At 40.8% G+C, this 20,296-nt stretch overlaps 2 protein-coding genes across 2 annotated transcripts in view; one reads left to right on the top strand and one right to left on the bottom strand.

Moving 5' to 3' along the window:
• Nucleotides 1-1,375: 1,375 nt before the first annotated feature.
• On the top strand, nucleotides 1,376-14,567 carry CAVIN4 (caveolae associated protein 4; the record flags this gene model as incomplete). The annotated part of the gene is made up of 2 exons (XM_084226934.1): nucleotides 1,376-1,786; nucleotides 13,902-14,567. 2 exons carry the CDS (start codon nucleotides 1,376-1,378, stop codon nucleotides 14,565-14,567), a joined length of 1,077 nt encoding a protein of 358 aa, XP_084083060.1.
• A 3,916-nt stretch (nucleotides 14,568-18,483) lies between these two features.
• The window catches only part of LOC311153634 (dynein axonemal heavy chain 5-like), a gene marked incomplete at both ends in the record, with an annotated part of 146,757 nt that continues 144,944 nt past the window's right edge, over nucleotides 18,484-20,296 (bottom strand). The window contains 2 exons of the mRNA XM_084205597.1: nucleotides 18,484-18,702; nucleotides 20,019-20,240. Coding sequence (XP_084061723.1) covers nucleotides 18,484-18,702; nucleotides 20,019-20,240 — 441 coding nt within the window. The remainder of the gene's footprint in view (nucleotides 18,703-20,018; nucleotides 20,241-20,296) is intronic.

Below are 20,296 nucleotides of genomic sequence, written 5' to 3'. Positions count from 1 at the left end.
CAACAATGGTTGTAGACTTAAAAAAAAACCCCCAACAAACCAACAAAATAAGTCCACATTACCTAAAAAACAAGGCATGAACTAAAGGTAAAAATGTTTACAGCTTACTTTTCTTATGAAGAACTAGAAAACACTGTGTTTAAATACCGTAGATATTTAAATGTTTTTGGAAGTTAGTAACTGATTTTTTAGACACTGCCTATCGCATGAACTGTGAAGCTGTGTGCTGTGTGTAGTTGTAACATATTTATAAAATGTGTGGGCTGGGTCTAAGCACTGCCATCTTCAGAAATAATTCCAACAATTTATTTTTAAAGATAAAAATAATAAATTTCATAATTTGGGAAGTTACTTGGTAGAACAGATGGCACAGGTCCAAAAGAAGTAGGTCTTAGTAGATTTAGGTATTGTAAAAATTGGTGTTGAATAATTGAACACAAATAATTGGAATAAAGCCTACTTTATCACTGTTAAAGCTGTTTTAATACTTCTTAAACTTTTTTAAAGAAAATACATGTTTTAACACCTACAATACAGATTGTATAGTGTTTGTGATCAAAATTAAAAAACAATAAAAGTGAATGAATTACTAGTGCTCTTGTATAGAGTATTTTCAAGAGCTAAAGGAGTCCATCCAAATTAGTCTGCTGGTCATAGTTATATTAATAGACTGTTAGTTGTCGTTTGAAAGATCCCAAGATAAAGTGTGAATAGGATGTGTTCAGCTGTTTTAACATGTAGTGTAGGCTTTCAGAATTTTGCATGTAGGATTTAATAATTTGTTCAATAAAAAAAAAAAATGCTTTCAACATTTTGAACTGGAAAAGCATGTCACAATACAACATTTTCACTATATTGCCTCTGGTTTAGTGTGTGTTTATTTGCTACCCCACGGAGTAATTGCAGCAAGCTGAAGACCTGAAGTTGTTTTGCTGGGAAAGAAACAGCCGTGCTACTTTTCCTGACCGCTTTTTGAATTCCCTCAGAGGAAAGCACTCCAGTAACATAAAAACAAAAGTAGATCTTTAAAAATATGCAAGTTTGCTTTCCTGCTTAATTAGCAAGTTACTTAACTTTCCTGGATTAACACTAATAACTTCATCAGTACAGAAGCGTGACCCTTTAAACGTATGTTCCTTTCCAGATATTGCTTCCTAATTTTAGGGGTTTCATGTTGCTGAAAGTATCTGAGCAATCATGTGTGGATATTTTGTAGTCAGAAGTATTTGACCAAGCTCCAGGAGCAGCGTTTCACGCCCTACTTTGAGCATCGCCGGAGCCAGCTGTCGCCCTGGCTCCCTGCAGCAGCGCCAGAATCGTTCTGGCAGGATCACCGAAACTTCGCCTCCCTCCAGGCTGGCTGAAGGCAGGCGGAATGGATCGCCGTGAAATCCCCTCGGAGGCCGACAAAACGCACCAAAATCGCCTCTCCAGCGTCATCGAGGAGGAGGAAGAGCAAGATGCAGCTTACACGATTGTGACAGTCCTGGACAAAGTGGCCAACATCGTTGACAGCGTGCAGGCGAGCCAGAAGAGGATAGAGGAGAAGCACAGGGAGATGGAGAATGCCATCAAGACCATACAGATTGACATGTTAAAGCTTGCCCAGGCTCATGGCAATACGGGCTTCACGGTGAACAAGCTGCTGCAGAAAACCAGCAAAGTCAGCTCCACCATGAAGGAGGTGCGGGCGCGCGTGGAGAGGCAGAGCACCAGCGTGCGGAAGGTGGCAGCAAAACAGGAGGAGATGCTGAGGAAAAACAAATTCCGGGTCGTGATCTATCAGGTAACCATGAACCTCATTTCTTGTGGTACTGTGGCTTTCCCACCCCCTGGGTGACTTCTGGGAGGCGCTGGTTGATGAAGCAAAAGGTGCGGTCTGTCCAACACAGGAGCTATTTTCTGCTTTCTTTAACACTGATCTGTGCTCCCCAGGGCCTTTCAGTGTGAACCTACTGGCAGCAGCACACAGGGTCTATTATTAGTGTGGGTAGGTTTCTGAGCCAGTCGTGTAAGATTAACTGCAGATCAGCAAGGGCTATTTGCTGCCTCTCCGAAGGGTAATATGAGGCAGGCCCTGTGAATCTTGTCATACAAACCATGCCTGACATTCATCTCTGTTATTTTTTTCACCGTATTAGGTAGAAGTGCAAATAGCAAAAGTGTTTTCAGGCTCCCTGAAATGCAGATTTTATTCTAACACTAATTTCAAAACATGGCTTGTTTCACTTGCAGCATTGCCCAGGTCCTCATACTGCTGACAAATTGGGACTTTTTTCATTGTCTCAGTCTATAGCAGCATATGTACAAACTAAGGCTCAGACCCACAAACCCTTCATGACAACAAATACTCCCTTGCATGGTCTACCTTGGAAATGGTTTAACATGGCACTGTTCTTTCGATCACAGTGGGCAAGGAAATCATATCGTTTCTTTTACCGACCTTATAGGATGTTCGTTGGACATTAAAATAATTGCATTTGAAGAAAAGTTTCACAAAACAGCATGGTCTCACTTGCATCTGTACAAGCAGTGCAGACAGTTCTGGGGTCTTGTCAATGAGTGCTGATCCTGCCTTTGCTGGAACTTCCCAGCTTCCCAGGTCAGTAGAAAGTAGGAGTGTTTGATATTTTGTCAGAAGCATAGCTGCTCCTTTTTTACCAGTAAGTCGCTAAAGCATCTTTCAAATGAGTTGTATTCCTCATTAGGCATTCCTGAAAATACCACCCCTCATGAGTAATACAATGCACCCCCATCACTCAGTTTTACACTCTGCTCTTGCATCTGTTTGTACATAAATGACATCATTTGCAATGAATGGAGCCGTGTGTTCCACTGAGTTTATTCACCACGGTGAACAGCTGACAAATTCTTCATAACCTAGCTTTCTCAAACAGTTCATTTTCCACTACTGGGAAAAAAAATAGCTGAAAAAAGGAGAAAAGGCTGAAGGTAGGGAATATTACCTCTTTAATGTTATGTTAGTACCATATACAGCCAAATTGTGCCTCCCAGATTTTCTGACTGAATGATTTACTATGGTTTTTCAGTAGAAAGTACAGGCCAAATCTGTCCTATTATTACCATTATTGCAAGCTGCATCATCATCACAGAATAGAAAACAGGCACTTGCACTTTTTGCTTGCAAATCATTTCCTAGCTAGAGGTAATAAATCTCTGTGACTCCCCTGGTTAATGACATAAAGCCATTTCATTGATGGGCCTTTACCATAATGACTGCAGCAGAATCAATGCTTTGAAAATATTTTTTTCTTAAACCAGTATTCATTACATGATGTAAATTCTTCTGCTAGCAAGGCATGAGCAGTTGCTTATTTAAAAATATAGTAAAATTTCGTCAAAATGGATTTACACGCAGGTGTAAAGAACAGCTGTTGGTATTTTCAGATATGTCATACAAAAGGTAGCTCTCCCAGTGTGTGCTTTCCCTACTAATTACCTTCAGTAGGAGTTTATGATCTCTCTGCTGGTTTTGCATCCCTTTTGTAAGGCGGATTGAAGCACCTTTTCCCCCTTTCACAGAGGAGAGGCAGATAGGTGGATCCCTCTAGGATCTGCCATGTAACACTTTTCTGGAGAGGGATAACTGCAGCGCTGCACAAGACCTGGAACAGTCTAGGTAGGCAAGCGTGCACTGTAACTTCAAGGCAGAGGTACACTTAGGAAGGTCTCTTTCCCACAAGGGCAGTGATTTTCACCCTGCTGCTTTGCACCAGGGCAGGCACACTGCTGCAGGGCCAGGAGCTGAATGGCTGGGGCTGGGCTGGGAGGAGTGGGAGTCTGTTAATGGCTCCGGAACGCGCCTGCTCCCTGTGCTGTACGGTACACACGGCTGGGACCAAGTTGTTTACCCTGTGCCTGTGATGGATGGCTCTTCTGCAGAGAGGTGTTTTTTCCTGATGAACTATTTGGAACATTGTGATGGGGCCAATGACCCGTGTGTTGCCGGCATGGAATCTTGACACGGGCGAGCACATGTGGGTTTTAGTTTTAACTTTTGCCAGAACGTATGAGGAAAAAGGAGACACCAATTAAATACTAAAGATTTCCTTTCAAGTGGGTAGCTTTGATCTTATCATTGATGGAGGGAGTAGGCAGGTTGAAAAGGATCATTGGCTGAAGGAGATTGTCCCGAGAGATCTCAGCAATGATGAAAGGAGTTGGTGATATCCTCACATTAAAAAAAGACAAAGTGATCATCCTTGAGCAGAATGATTAGGGAATTGAGAGCATTCATTTTTAGAAGGCCATGTGGTTGAGGAAAAGATTTGGTAGCAGGCAGCTCTCCTCCCTAGGCTGACTGCATGATTAAAAATGCCAGGTTACTTCAGACTTTCTAGTGAAGTCTTTGACCCTGGAGTGCTATGTGCCCTGAGACTATAGCAGGGAATAAAAAGGATGTTGTAGGTTGTACAGGTCACTGCTCATTTCTGTTCAGGTTAGTCTGAATAACCAGCTGTAAGAGCTATCATTTCTCTGAAGTCAAAGAGCACTTAACAGTTTAAATCATTCTGACTAAATTATTCAGAAATTAAAGGGGATTTTTTTTTTTAACCCCGAATGAACTTGTTTCATTTGCTTTTCTACATGTCCTGCAAGTCCCTATTTACATGGGACTGTACAGGCACCAGAAAGTCCATGTTAGTGTTACAGGGCTTTCTGTCTGTTATTGCTTCACATAAGCACCATCAATGAGTAACTGCCTCCTATGAAGGGACACATGCATTTGTTTTACTCACTGCTGTCTGACATTTACAATTAGTGGATGTGTCATAAACCAAGATTATGGCTTGACTGACCTACACAGTAGGGTTACAACTGATTTGTTTGCCCTGTGGTTGCTCCACTGCACACACTGGGAGAGGCTCATAGAAGCAGCCCTGCGTATGCCTCTGATATTATGCATAAATAATAAATAAGATAATATGTATGTGTCATGTCTTGCCCAGTGACATTCTGTGGTTATAATGACTAGGGCAGTAAGAATGGTGAGATCAAGATGGGGATAATAATCTGGAAACCTGAGGTGGAAGCACCTTCATCTGAAGTGGCAGTAGAAATCAGGGTGTCAGGAGCTCAGGAGATTGCCATTAAATTGGTACCATTTGGACATAAGAAGGGCAGTCTCAAAAATGGCCCTGCAGAACAAAATCCTTAGTAGAATGGAGTTAAATAGCTCACCCAGAGCAGACTGTGCTATGTGGCTCATATTTGATCATTTTTCTGTTTTGCAGAAACATAAAAGGTCTTATCCTTTCTCATATTTATGTACCTGGTATCTTGACTCATATATTTATATACCTAGATAATATATATATTATCTATATATATTATATATATACCTAGATAATCTGGAAAGAACAACAGGTGGCAGTGCATTGGGTTGAAATGTGAAGTGAAGCTTGCAGTGGGTTTCTGAAGGTGTGCTTCTGTCTTTGTCAACTGTGTAATATCTTCCTTGAAAATCTTGATAGAGAAAGAGTGTGATACTAAAAAAATGTCTTCAAAATTAGAAGCTGTCAGTCCATAGAAAGAAATATAGACAAGAAACCAAATTACTTTTACAGCTGGAAAAATGTTAATTTTAGTGTACATGGCTAATTCCTGTACTTTTAGTTCTGATTTGAAACCATAAATGGATGTTTTCAGTCCTGAAGACAACAGGGTCTGTACAAAACTGCCTTCTAGAACTCATGGGAAGACAGGAAACCCAAAATGTTATTAAAGTGCAGCCTGAAAACTTAATGGGAAAAAAAATAGTGTGAATTGACTGACTACCTCTGACAGCAGAACACTGGCCTCAGCAGCCCAGCGACATAGGGCCTTTGTTAGAGTCTTGTGGCAGAAACCTTATAAATATTTTTACAGCTGGGATAGGTAATTGCCTTTGCTGAGAAAACAGAGAATGAAATAAACCCAATTATTGTGTCAGAGAGTGTCATGAGAGCCCTTTGTTTGCATTGTTGAGCCCAGTGCTCCAGTTCAAAGTGCAGGGCTGGCCCCGTGCTGTGCAGCAGCCGCTAATGGAGAAGCTATCAACCAGCTAAAGAAAAACTGTGCTTCTAGTGACATGTTTTCAAGGAATGAGGAGAAAGAAAAAGTTAAAAAAAGTATTAAAAAAACAGATGTTGGGCTGCTTCTGTGTTCTTAAAATGAAAGGGTTTGCATATTTCACAGGACTTTGTCCATACAAATCTGTCCATTGGATCTGGTGTTGAGTCCAGCTCATATAGACAAAGTCCAAAGTTGAGTCCAACACCCGACCTGTCCCTTTGGGTTGATCCTCACAAGGGGACAGCCTGTCCTCTTTGCAGAGCTGCCATTGATTTTTCTCCACCTATTAGCACTGAGTGGTGGAAACAGCTGGCCTTAGTTTACGTTTGCACTGGGTGCAGCTGTTCAGGGCTTCCCTTGGGGTTGAGAACTCCCTTCCCTTGGGGCTGCCCTGCAAGAAAGCAGAGGGGTGCAGTTACAGCACGAGCCTCCTGTGTTGTGTCTCCTCTCCATGGTCCTAGAGGCTGCTCAGAATTGTCACCAGGAGCTGTGGCTGGCTGCTGTGGGCACATGTATATCTGGGAATGGAATCATAGAAACACTTAGGTTGGAAAATTTCTCTTGAGATCATCAAATCCAGCTGTTCAGCAAAACCCTTCATTCCTGAGGCATAGATTTGGGAATGGACTTTGCTGGGGACACACAGCTGGGACTCATATTCTCAACAATACTGAAGATAGCCAACCTTGCAATTAGCCCCTTAGTACAGGAAAAAAGTTGATCAAAACAGCACAGGAACAGAGATGAGGAATAGGTGAAGTCACAAACTGGAAGTTAGGACCTGGGACAGGACTCATGTTGCCAGGCATTAATTTGACATCAGTAACACAGATGTTTGTACATTTGGCCTGTGTGCTCCTTTTCAAGTAAGCGGAGAGAAGTGTGAGGAACCTGATTCTCCCAACCTGTTGTAGTCATCTACTTCTGGATCCAGTTCCTACTTTATAAGGATCTGCTCTCCCCATATAGTTAAAATGTTGTCCAGAAATGAGTTCACATGGAGTTCTCACTTATACTTGAGAACCCTTCCTGGTCTAGCTGACTTGTAGGAACAGTCACCATGTGATGAATGAATCAGTCAAAACATTACCAAATATTTTTTTTCTGTCCCACCACATCTTGTGATGCTTTTTGCCCTTCACTTGCAAGGGGCTTCCAGAACACTTGGAAATTAGGAATTTCACCAGTTTGATTGCAAACTGACCTGCAGAGCTATTCCCTGGTCTAGTTCCATAAAGCAATAGCAGAGCAGAGAAATGGAGCAGAGTATGAAGCTTTTGTTTTCCCCTGAAGCTGCAGTCGTCCTTTTTATGCAGCATGTGGTAGCCTGGAGCCAAGGGCTTCTCCACTGATGTGGTGGAACTGGGAACTGGTTGCTCATTGACTGCTGCAAACCACAGACAATGATAATGGGAAAATGAGATGAGTTCCTTTGTAGTCATGGCATGCTGGTGGTTGAATTAATGAATTTCTATCAGAATTTAAAAAAAAGGGATGTGTATTAGGCTTCACAAAAGAGAAATGAGGGGAGTTGACTGTTTCAGACTTGTGTAAAAATAATTCTAAATGCAGCAACAGCACTTAGCCATAAAGTCTTATATGCTGAAGTGTTTACCTGATAAAATTTCTTGGGTGGCCTTTTAAAATAATCCTGTTTCTCTCTCATCTGAGGAGTTTTTTGGCCTGCTGTCAGAGATTCTGAAATGACATATTTGCAGAAGAAATGAGGGGATCACTTGAGATTTATAAATCTTCACTCTTAACTGTTAGAATATGAGTAAAAGTACTGAATGATTTGTAATTGGTTATTCATCAGTGGTTTCATGTTGATTTAGAGCGCATTTTCAAGGAGGTGTTTTAATGATTTACCTTGGCTACCAGTCTGAATAACAAATCATTCATCCAACATGCAAATTTCTAAGATTTGTTTAAAACATTGTGGCAATGCAGTTTCTTGCCCATGAGCTGCCCATCATTTGCATCACCAGTTGTCACAGACACAGCAGCAGTGCCAGAGCAGGCTCTGGGTTCCCTTTGACCATTTTGCTGCTTCGTGCTCTGCTTCAGAATTGTCAGGTGATCACCAGCCAGTCCCATCTGTGCCTGTGTTAATCATCACCTGCACTTTCCGTGTCATACACCCCAAGGCTGAAAGATCATTTGCTGTGACCTTTTCCCCGTGCAACACAATGACTCCAAGTTATGGAGTTTCATCAGTCTCTCCTCCCTACTTACTCTGTGAGCAGTTTCTTTAAGACCATTTTGAGTCTTGATTTTATATATACAATATATAATTAAATATATAGACATATATGTTATTTTAGATATAAAAAATGAATTATTTATTTAGTCTTTCTGATTTTCTGATTTTTTTTTAATTTTAAAAAGCTGTTTTTTGCTAAAGTGTTCATTGAAATTGGGTAATAGTTGAGACCTGATAACTGTTGCCTTTATTAAAGCTGTTTAGAGTTACATTTTCAAGCTATTTAGAAAGAGAACACAAAACCAGTTTATAGGATTTCTTGCAAATATTTACGTGTAATACAGTGCATTACCTTTTTTCCTCTCTGCCAATTTTGGAAGCCCAGTCTGAGTATTGAAATACAAAGCTTTGAATGCAAATACAAAAAACCACAAAAGGACAAGGGATGTGAAGCTCTTGAATTGGCTACATTCATTTACACGCCCCCATATTCTGTTATTTTTTCTTTTCAAATGACAGAAAATTTTGACTGAAATTATCATTTAAAATGTTCATGTACTTAAGTAAAGCCTAAGTACTGTTTTACAGCGGCATTATGTTGCTGCTTTGCTTAGCAAATCAAGTGAACTCTAAATGAAAAACACACATCTTCTTAAGGAAAATAAAAGTACTACTGCTATTAATTATTGATCCCATCTATTCTCCCAAAGAGTGGAAATTTAGCTAGTAAGTTTCTGAGGGAATCTTTTCAACAGCCCTTTTTTCTTTTCCCAGCCTGGCAGTCCTTGCTGAGGGCATGACATTCTTCCAGCAGCCCCCTTTGGCTCCCTAGGGCAGCAGTAAGTGAAGGCTGCTTTTAGAGCCAACCTGATCTTTGCCAGGACACCACGGCTGCAAAATACCTGAGACATTGCTAAACAATTTGCTCTGCCATTTGCTCCTTTCTCTTCCCAGAGAAGAGGAGAGCCTGACTGTGCAGGCAGGGTTATCAAGCAGGCACATTCTGAAACAGCCTCTTCTCCTGAGTGCTTCAATTACCTGAGCATCGCCACCTCGAGAGTCTCATAGGGTTGATTAGAGGCATTGCCACATTTAAGATTATTTACCTACTGGTTTTAAGGTTTCAGCACAGTGGAAAAGTCAGCACGTTTCCCTTTGCATGGTTGAGGAGCAGGTGCATTAGCCTTCCCTCACAAATGCTTTACTATAGCCTATGGGAAAGATGCTACTGCTTTGATCCCTTCCTTGTGGTTAGAGGACGCCTTCAGTGCCTGCAAAATGGTCACTGCTCCCTCCCATGGGTGCTGAGCAGACAGAATTTTGGCAGCTGATGAAAAGCTTGAAGAACAAAAGGAGGGTTTGAAAGACACAGGCCATGTCCCCTTGAAAATTTTCTAATTGTGAATGAAATTGAAATGAGAGCAGGGGGTGAAAATGCCAGTGACGGAGTCCAACTTTGTTAGGTTTCAATGCCATGCTGGCCTTCTTCATCAAAGCTGAGGGTTACTTATATGTTTACTTTGTTTTTAGCCAGACCCTTAAGAACTCAAAATTCTTTACCTAGGCATATTTGAGAGGTTAAACACTAAAAAAATAGGAAAAAACAAAGTTCAGCTTTAAGATGCTTTCTTAGTAAACTTGCCATGCCAGGGGCTTCACCAGCCACTGCTGAAATGTGCAATTGTTCTGTTATGGTGTTATAACTCTAAGTTTTGTCTGTTAAAGTTTTTCCTTAAGCAGTGGTTCTAGATACCCTGTACCTACAACTGCAAAGGTCTCCAGGATTTTCCCTTACCGTTCAATCAATGCTTTCAGTCCCTCCTTTGCTACCACAAAACCTGAAGTCTTTCTCCTTTCAGGCTTCATGTCCTTGCAGACCCAAACATTTCTCTGAAACATTTACAGTTTCAACACACCATCTAATCTGACTTGTTTCTCCCCTCCCTCCTCCTACACCCATTCATGACACACAACCCCTCTTCTCAGCCCCCTTGTCCCCTGACAACGTTCAGCTCTACAAGCAAGGTACCCAAGCCATGACATGCTTGCTTGGAACACAGGTCAGCTTGGGGGGGACAGACAGAATTACTCAAAACACAGCCAGCTTTGCAGAAGAGCACTTATTTCTTTGTGTCAGAACCCAGCTCCGTTCTCAAATTGGTGGAAAATGCCTGAATGTTTCTGTGTTAGTGGAGGGGCCATGTAAGAGTGAGAAGGTGGGAGATGCATAATGTGAGCATGCGTGTTACACTTCCTGTACAAATCAAAGGCAACTTCCAAATCAAACACTTACATGACAGATTTACCAACTTTTTTCTTGGAAGAGAAGGAAAAAATAATGTTCTGTTTGAAAGGTCTAAGTCTGTTTCCAGTGTGTTGAGTGGTGGATAACATTTCAGGAGATCATGTCCAATAAGCAATTATGGCAAACAAACACAGCAGGACTGGTGTGAGCACCCTCTGCAGGTGCTCCTTGTAGGAGGAGTGATGAAAGGGAAGGGGAATGCTCAGCTTCCACAGACTTGTTTTCTGATTCTGGCCTGTGCATGTCTTTGTGGTGTTCAGTAGATGAGGCAAGCAGAGTACATGTCCTATGTATTAATTGATAGACAGCCCCTAGGATTGCATGCCTCTTTCCTCAAGAAATCATGTTTAAAATAATTGACTGCTTGGTGAAATATTCTACTGTGAAATAATCTCCTGTCCTCATTTTAGACCCTCCCTTACCTCCCATGAGTGGTGGTGGTGGGAACAACTTCTTCCTAGCAAATTGCTTAAGTAGATTTTTAACAATAAGTTTGAAAGCAGCAGCATCAATGGCTCAACTCCTTCTCCCTCCCCAAAGATTGGACTGCCCAGTCCCACTCCCATCTGCTTTATAGACAAGGAGAAAGCTCTCACCCAATTTAGGACTTTGTTCTGTGCTGCTGAAATCAGTAGGTATTTGGTCTTTTGGTTTTAGTGAGCTTATAAAGGAGCTGGTAGCTATATGCTTTGACTCTGTCTGTTTCCCACTTGGTACTAAACCTTCCCGTTCCTGCCTTAGGAAGGATGAGCTCCTCTCTTCTCTCTGCCCCACAGATACCTAGTGATAAGAAGAAATGAGTCAGGAGCAGGAGAGAGAGAAATGAAGCAGATGAAAAAGCTCACCTACTGAGCCTAAATCACTGAATTTTTATTCTGAAACCTTCCAAACATGCTAGACAGGCTCACTAATACTTTCCACTTCGGTAACATCCAGAAATCATGAGAGGAGATAGAAACTCACCCTAATGTTTTGCCTTGCTACATTTGATTCTGCAAGATGTGTGCAGACACCAAGGAAAAGAAGAAAATCAAAGATTTGGCAAAGTTCATGCTGAGAGTCTGTAGGAGAATGAAAATGTTTCTCAGGATCTGCATGCAGCTCTGGTTTCTGTGTCTCATCCACAAAATCTTCATCTCACATGTTCTTGTTCATAACTTTTGATTCTAACGTGAGTAGGAAAGATAAAGTGTTCTGTAGCTAACAGACTAAAAGTAAACACAATAAAAATCTAGCAATTGACAAAAAGTACAGACAAATTCTTCTTCCAAAGGAAGACAAATATTGCAGAGAAAATAGTGTCTCTGCCTTCCCTCTTTTTAAAAAGTAATCTTCATATGAAAGGCATATTCTGCTCCCCATATTGTATTCATGTCAGTATGTACTGAAATTTCAGAATATTCATTCTGGAAATAGTTTTGTTACCATTTCAGCTGAAGGAGTGGGGTATAATTTAAAAACATTTTAAGGAATTACTATCCAGCTGTGTTTTTAGTTAATTTTCAGGAAAAAAGAGAATATGTTTATGTGTAGAAGTCTTTATATAATTAATGTTAATTTGCACGTTAATGAAGATTATTAGCAAAGCATTGTAGTTTTGTTCCTGCTGATTTTGACAGATGAGCTGAACAACATTCTGCTGTAATCAATGTAACATAATTTGTCCCTATTTTTTCTAAGCATTAACAACTATTTTAGTAGAGGGTTTTTATTGAAGCCAAGGCATGATGAGAGGCTCTTAAGTGGGCTTTATCTGTCAAATAGCTCAATGTATGTTATTTTATGTAAAATAACATGACTCACTACTAATGAATCACTGTGAAAAATGACAGACATCTTTTTGGCTGGAAAGAAGTTCACAGCAAAATACTCAGTTAGCCTTACTTGCTATTTATGGGTTCACAGCTTCAATATCTCTCCTATTGTCTACTTTAGGATGATAATACTAAGGGTACAGTCCTGACACTGCCATGGCCCAGAAATCAGCTGAAGTGGTTAGTACTAATGAGAAACAGCTTAGACAAGTGTCACACAGCTGTTGTACATACAGCTGTTTGCACCCCAAAGGGTGACTCCTCCTGGGAGAAGAGCACAGGCACGCGCATGTAAAAAGCTGGCAGGGAAGAAGGGGGTGGCATTGTCTACCTCATAGCCCTCCTACAAGTTACAGTTTTTCTGCCTGCATGCACTGCACTTCTAGATAGAAGTAACTCACTGACACAGAGCCACAAATTTGTACTGTCCAGGCAGATCAGGGAAACAGGTTTCTTAGGAGATTCTCCCTGTTCACATAAATCCTTCACTGCCATAAACTTTTTTCCCTTTTTTTTTTTCCTCTCGGATATCCTCAACCACTAGCTGATCCTTGGTAAATATTTTGTTTACTTTGGACAGTTTTTGGAATTCTTCCATGTTTTTGAGCCTTAAGCAATTTTTCTTTGGAGAGGATGCATGAATTCCTAGGGCTAAGATATCTAGGATAATCACCATTTCCAAGCATACTGCTGATACACATTAGACGTGTCATATAAATATATAATTCTGCATGCTCAAACAAGCCACCAAATTCACCACAGGAGACAGAGGTGCTTGCTCAGGAATATCATGCATTTCCAGAGGGAACAAATCATGTTCACCTCACTGATGGTGCAGGCGCTGAATGAATTGTATGCTACTGGGTTTACCAAATAACACCTCGCTGCTTTACTGATTTGTCCCCTTGTGCAGCCAGCACGTGCAAGTTATTTTGTTGGGGTTCATTTCCTTCTGGGCAGCAGCAGCAGTGTTTGCTAAGTTCCAACAGTCAAAAACCCACAATTGTCTTGGTAATAGTAAGCTACTCGTATCATTGAGGCATTTGCTTGGACAGTGTACAGCTGACACAATTCCAAGAGCCTTTTTTGTCTACAGTGTCTGCTTTTATTGGTGAGGAATAATGGATCTAGGTCTGATCCAGAGCACCAGAAAAGCTAAAAAAAAAAAAAAAAAAAACCTAGACAAGCCTGGTCTGAAAACCATTAGAGGCCAGGACTCATAGGACCATTGCATTAATTAATTTCAGGTAGAGCCACACTGAAAAGAAAAAAGAAATCTTTAATCAGGGATATAATATATTTAGAGAACATGGCACAGATTTCTTTTACCATTTGTGTTCTGCATAGATTGGGTATGATGGTACAAGCCTACCTTACTTTGTTACAGTATTACATTTCAGTCAGTACTAATTAACTGCAAGCCAACCAAAAAGGAAAAAACACTTGAACCACCATCTTTTTGAAACACACTTGCTGGAACATGACTCTCTGCTTTTATTCACAGGAGGAAACCGAGTGTCCTTCATCTCTCTCTGTTATCAAAGAGATGACAGCAGGTGAAACTATAGAGGACGATTTCTTCCCACCTGATGATCTGTCTTCTGATGAAGAATATTATATCGAAGAAAGCAAAGCAACTAAGTTCAAGAAATCAGGCATGAGGCGCATTGATGACATCAAAAAGGCATTTTCAAGGGAAAATATCCAAAAGACGAGACAAAATTTTGGCAAGAAGGTAAACAGGCTTCAAACTAGGATAGTAACCCCTGAGAGGAGAGAGAGGATCAGGCAGTCAGGAGAGAGACTGAGACAATCTGGGATAAGGATCAAGAAAAGCATTTCCCAGGCTGCTCCAACAAAGGAGACATTCAAGATCCATAAAAAAAGTAAAGAACGAACAGGAGCCGAAGGTCAGGAGGGGATCCAGGAAGCCGGTGTACACATCGCCTCTGAGCTCCCAGCAGCAGAGCCCTTCACTGAAGAAATCTCTTACACAGAAGTGATCACTAAGGTAAAGAAAGACAAGAATAGTGCAACAAAAGGTGCTTCCCAGTCAACTGAAATAGGGGTGACTATCCCAGAAGTTGTCCTTAAGCAGGAAAGAAAAGAAGGAGGAGGAGGAGGAGGCGATGATGACGTCCCTTTGCTAGACTTAAAGCAATCAGTATAAGGAGTCAATGAGCACACACCCCATACTGTCCTCACTGAGCAAGAGAGAACACAGTATGTACTCACTCAGCTTTAGAAAAATGTGTGAATTTGTGTTCTATCACCAACCGTGCTGGTGTTGTTCTGCCATCCACATAGATGTCTGTAGTGTTGTCTTCCTGACAAAAGTCAAGCCATGCAAACCGAATGAAGGGGCTCCCCCTCTGTCTCGGCGTGTGCCGATAGCCATCGTTAACCCAAATGGAACTCACAGTGTCAAAGGGAGATGGGAATCTGCTGCATTTCCAAGATTGTTTTAGCAGTCACTTTACAGCCCACTCACTCTCATCATTTTATGTACAGCAGTATAAAATTTATTTCCATTATGTTATACCAACTCATCTAATGAGAAAACAATAACAAAGCTATTACTTCATATTAGCAAAAGGAAGAACTATGAAACATGTCATTTAGCTGTACAAGTATTATCACTTAAAGACCCTCACAGAAAAAGCAGGAAGAGCAAATTCCTGTTTTACCCACTCTATGACAAAATGTGGCAGGAATTATAGGGTTTTGAGTAAATTCTGTTTTTTTCTTAGTGGAAAAGAGAAACTCCTGAAATGACTACAGGTTATTTCCAGACTTCTGGAATAGGAAGGTTCATTGTAAGTAAGCAATGGGTTTTGTGCATTTATGGAGTAAGAATCAAAAAGGAGACACATTAAATATGGAATAGCAGGAGGAAAAAGGAAGGAAGTATCATATTCATGTTTTGGAAAGAAGAGATTGTGAGAAAGGCAATTATATGAAGCAGTAAAAGAGAATAAGATGAATGCGTAGGTTCTGGATAAATTGAGAGAAAAATTAGAATATTATAACTACAGTTTCCTTGAGATATTTTAGAAAATTATTCTTTACAGAGGATCATAGGGTTTATGAGCATAACTGACCAGACAAGGGAATTGTTTTGTTTTCCACTCTTTGTGTTTTTTCCGAGCTTCACTGCAATTAAAATCTATTCTACAAAGTCACAGATGTACAGGGCCAATCCATAACCCAATTCTTTTTTTCCTATCATCCTCATTATTGACCAGTCACAGCCTCAGGGATTATGAGACAGACACCCTTTGGACTATGGAATGCTGTTTATTTGCAACTCTCAGGAGCCAGTGCCCTGACATCAGATATGTTTGTAAACATGACTGCTACGCTGACATGGGTGCAGGACTATATTGCTCTCTTCATTCTTAAATGGAGTTGCCTTCAAAGCACTTATCTAAAGCAATGTTAGTCATTACTATCTGTGTGAAACCTGTACAATATTGCCAAAAGCTGTATGATTGTATTTAATATCTCGGGTTCATTTTAACAGAAGAGCATAACTTGGTTGTCTATATACATTGTTTGAAGACTTCCAGCTAATTGTTAATCTATCATTCAAATATAATTAGTTTGATTTCAAGTATTCTGCCTGCCAGTTCTTTCATTTAGATTGGTGTACATCCCACTTGAAATGAAACAGCTTTAGCAATAGTTACTAGGGAACACTGGTTGGGGAAGGTCAATGTTTTACTGTATCAGTGACATTTCAAATCAAATTAATGTTGTCAGATTGGGAGCAGCAACTCCACTGAGTGGAAGGGCAGGATAGAGCAAGAGAAGGAGACGGGGAAAGGAACGCATTTCTGTCAATAGGAAATTGTTCATCTCCACTCTACTATAATCACATGCAAAAAGGAAAGAGCATTTGCTTGTAGGATACACTGAAGGTTCTGTTTGGTGTTCTTTACTAGTGATAAGAAGCCTTTTTGGAGCAAAGTCACTTTATGTTCTTCAGTTCTGTATAAAACTCTATCTGCAGTGAAATACTGTATGATTTTTCTGGTTTTTCAGTCATATGCCCTGCATTCTGTTCTGCAAGATTTGACATTTTTCTAAACTGATAAACAGGGTTTAGTTATTGAAATTAAAATTTTGGTGTTCAAATAAGCTATTTCTTTGCATTTTTATACAGCAGAACACTAAGAGATAGAACATCATTGCCTATAGATTTTCTTCATATAGCATTTAATTTTCTCATTTTTCTGGACAAAGAAGTGATGCAGTTTCCATGGAGCATATAATGTAGCACCAGATATAATATCTATTAAATATCTATTTTTTAATGTTTACTTCTAGCTTCAATTGGTCAGAGCATGATTTGTTTCATAGCAAGTAGTGTGCTATAAAACAAATCAGGTGTGCAAAGTATTTCAATGTACATCTTTTCTTTTAAATTACTATCACTGTTACTGACCTGACTTTTACATGTACCAAGAGATCAAAGTTAAATTATTCCTGATCCCCTCATAAAGGTGGAGGATGGGGAAAGCACTGTGGTTTGCAACCTCAGTTTCTGTGGAACAGCACAGACCTTTGCTGCTTGAAGTCTCCCCCATCTTTTTCATAATTTCCAAGATAAATGATCATGAAGCCAAATCCTTCAGCCTTCTCAGAAAAAAAATTCTCAATGAAATTGGTTGATGTACAGCTGCACTGCAGGGAGGTCTGGTGTATTTTTTTGGAACAGTTGGTTTCACTTGAAAAGCTAATCTTGCCAGCACTGTTGCTCCTAGCTAAATGGAAAACAGGGACCCTGTCCCTGTCTGTTCTCTTTTCCAAGAAGAAAGCTGGCACTCTGTACTTCGTTGTGGGTGTGAGTGTGAATATCAAACTTCTTCACGGAATGAGCCTCACAGTTGCTAACTGCAGAGTAAAACTGGCTATGCAAAGGGATGAACTACTTTCTTAGACACTTGCAATACAAAAATTACAAAAGCGTTTACAAGGAGAGAAAAAATATTAACAAAGTCCTGACTGCAAATCATTCTTTCATAACATCTCACAACAACTTCTTTTGCTTTGAATTTGTGCTAGTGAAAGAAGCCAAACACAATTTCTGCCAATAGCCATCTGTCTATTAAAAGAAGTATCACTCATCCTTCAGGTGCAGGGTTGACAGCAGTCGTGGTTAACACAAAAGTACTTCAACCATTCCAGGTGAAGTATGGACTGTGTGTCATCTTTTATTAAACTAAACTGATGCAAAACACAGAACAAAAAGCAGTTAAGAGGTTTGAGTTTTCAGGATTCAGGCACTAATGCAAACAGAATGAGTACTAATAGAGCAAAAATGGTGTTCAGATGTGTTTACTCTGCAAAAACTTTAAAACCTTTCTTCCTGCTAATAATGGGCAGTGTGCACACCTTCCTTACAAGTGGATATAGGTTTAGAAATGAGTTAATAGGTGCATAAGGTACTTGTGCAAAGATAAACACTTCTGTTTCATTGATTATTTGCATTAAAAAGTGACCATTCAGGAAAATTGTTGCAGCCATTAGTAAGACCACCCAGCAAGTTTAGAAATGCAAAATCAAAGGAACTGTATATTGAAATACATGCAGATAAACATAAAACTTTACCATGCATTTAATTATCTTGTCATTACAGCTTTAATAATGATATGGTTGATGAGATTTTAACTACAAAGTTGAATTTAAAATAATTGTATTATATCATGAAGAATTACTGTATTAAAAAGAAAGATAACATCTACAAAAGAACCACCATAAGATTTCAGAGCAGTTGTCACTATCATAAGCACTTTTTTATGTAGTGCTTCCATTGTGACCAAGTTAGTTGATTATATTCTCACTTTATAAGAGTTGCCAAATTTACACCTGCAGCTGTTTTCCCTCCGATATTCCCAGGGCAAATACATGCAGTATTTCTGCTGTGAACAGAGTAATTTATGTGCAACTAACATAATCTCCATGAATCACCTGCCAGTTCCCACCCCGCTGTGAGAAGGTAGCTGCCACTGTGACAATAACAATGCAACATTGGCTGCAGCTTAATCCTGCTTGATGGCTCTTTCTTCCATAGCTACCCGCCCTTACTTCGAACTGCAGAGCAGTGCAACGCCCCTCAAAGTCCAGTGATCAGGATTCTGCACTGTTCTCAGATACAAAGAGAAGATGTAGGTCAGGTCTGTTCTCCGAGGCTTCCTGTAGACCGGGCAGCAGTACACGTTCCCGTGGTGCTTCCTGGCGTCGCTCGGCGCTGTCGCGCTAACCGCGTACACGTGGACCACGGGGAGGCTCGTGAACAGCACCTGAGAAGGTTAAAAGGTACACAGGGCCCAGCATTACAGAAGCAGGATGGGCACCTGAATTCTGAACGCTAGAACTAGATTCAGTGATGGCCTTCAGCAAAAGCACCTCAGCAGAGGTACACGTGAGGGTACAAGTCCTACACTCACTACTATGCTGACACTAACTTTAAGCCCACGGTAGCTCAGGAAGCCTGTTGGAAGGAAAGGAGAGCAGAAAAGTAGGAACATGGAAACCTGCATGCTGTGGAGGCAGATGGAAAAATGTCAGGGTGGTTCTAGGAGGGACAGCGACCATTGCCTTTTTTCCCTTCCTTTGCCCCTTTCACTGGTGCTTCCCATTCTTTCCCCACCTCCTTTTTCCTGACTGTCAGGAATAGAGCTACAAAAACCAAGCTGCAAACCTCCTTGTTACCTCTGCGCTGCTGACAGTGGAGCTTCTGACATCCAAGGTGCTTCTTGGGTGTTTATCCAAACTAGATCACCTCAGGTCTTTCACCAAGATAAAGTATTCATTGTCAGGGGATAAAACAGACCCAGATCCAAGAGCAACATGGAACTTTACTGAACACTCTAGAGCACTTGAGTAAACTCCATGTTTGAAGGGGTCTTTTGACCAGACAACAGAACTTACAGCTGGCAAGGTTTAGTTTAGAAAATTTTCTCTCAGTCAGACACAGAAGTGTTTTACCTACGGACAGGAATTACCTCAATTCCAGTTCCAGGACAGTTAGCACTGGCTTGGAAAAAGTACCAGAGCAAACAATGACAATTTTCCCTGGACCGTGACTACAGTATACCTAATCATTACTCCATAGCCAGATTTTAAATCTGCTTAGTCACATCAGTAAAATGTAACTCAATGCATGGATAACTGAGCATAAACCCAGAACTAATACTCTGCCTCATATTAAAACACAAGCACTGGGGATTTCTAGTCAACCAAACAATGACCTCCATATCAAGCCTAGCCCAGGGCTTTGGAAGCTTTGATAAGGTCCCCCTTGGTCAGTCAAAAGAAGACTGACTATGGGGTGCACTATTTTATTCAAACATAACTGTGCTGCTAGGGCCCCTGAAGCCAAGAAGCCCAGCATCTGATCTGCTCTAGTGCTATGCATCCTAAATTTATTTTCTGACAAAAGCCTTTTTGTTCACGTCTGGCAGGTAAAGAGTCTGTCCTCTTCCCAGCACCGCCAGTGTTGGTTACCCTCTTAAAACCTGCTGTGAAACCACTGCTGCAGGCACCCAGCATTCTTCCTGGTTTTCCCAGAGCACATGCAATATGCCCCAGCCTGCTACACTGACTCAATCCTTACCTTTGGTGCTGACTCAACCAGCTTGCTGTTCCTGCGGTCCCAGCCGGCCCCTTCGAGGAACAGGCCGTGTATGTAAACCCCACCGATGTCAGCAGGAGGAGGGCCAACAACATCTTCTTTCAGCATCTTGGTCACTTCACTGTATAAAACAACACTGTCCAGCTCCCACCCTTTGGCTGAATTCATGCGAGTTGTCTCTTGCCTCATGGCTGTTAGGAATCCCTAAGGAGACATGCAGGAATGTGACACAGAGGATTTTTTAAAAAGCCTTGAATTTA

Source organism: Fringilla coelebs (genome assembly GCF_963513975.1).
Source record: "Fringilla coelebs genome assembly, chromosome: 1".
Lineage (NCBI taxonomy): Eukaryota > Metazoa > Chordata > Aves > Passeriformes > Fringillidae > Fringilla > Fringilla coelebs.
This window is presented reverse-complemented; position numbering and strand designations above follow the sequence as displayed.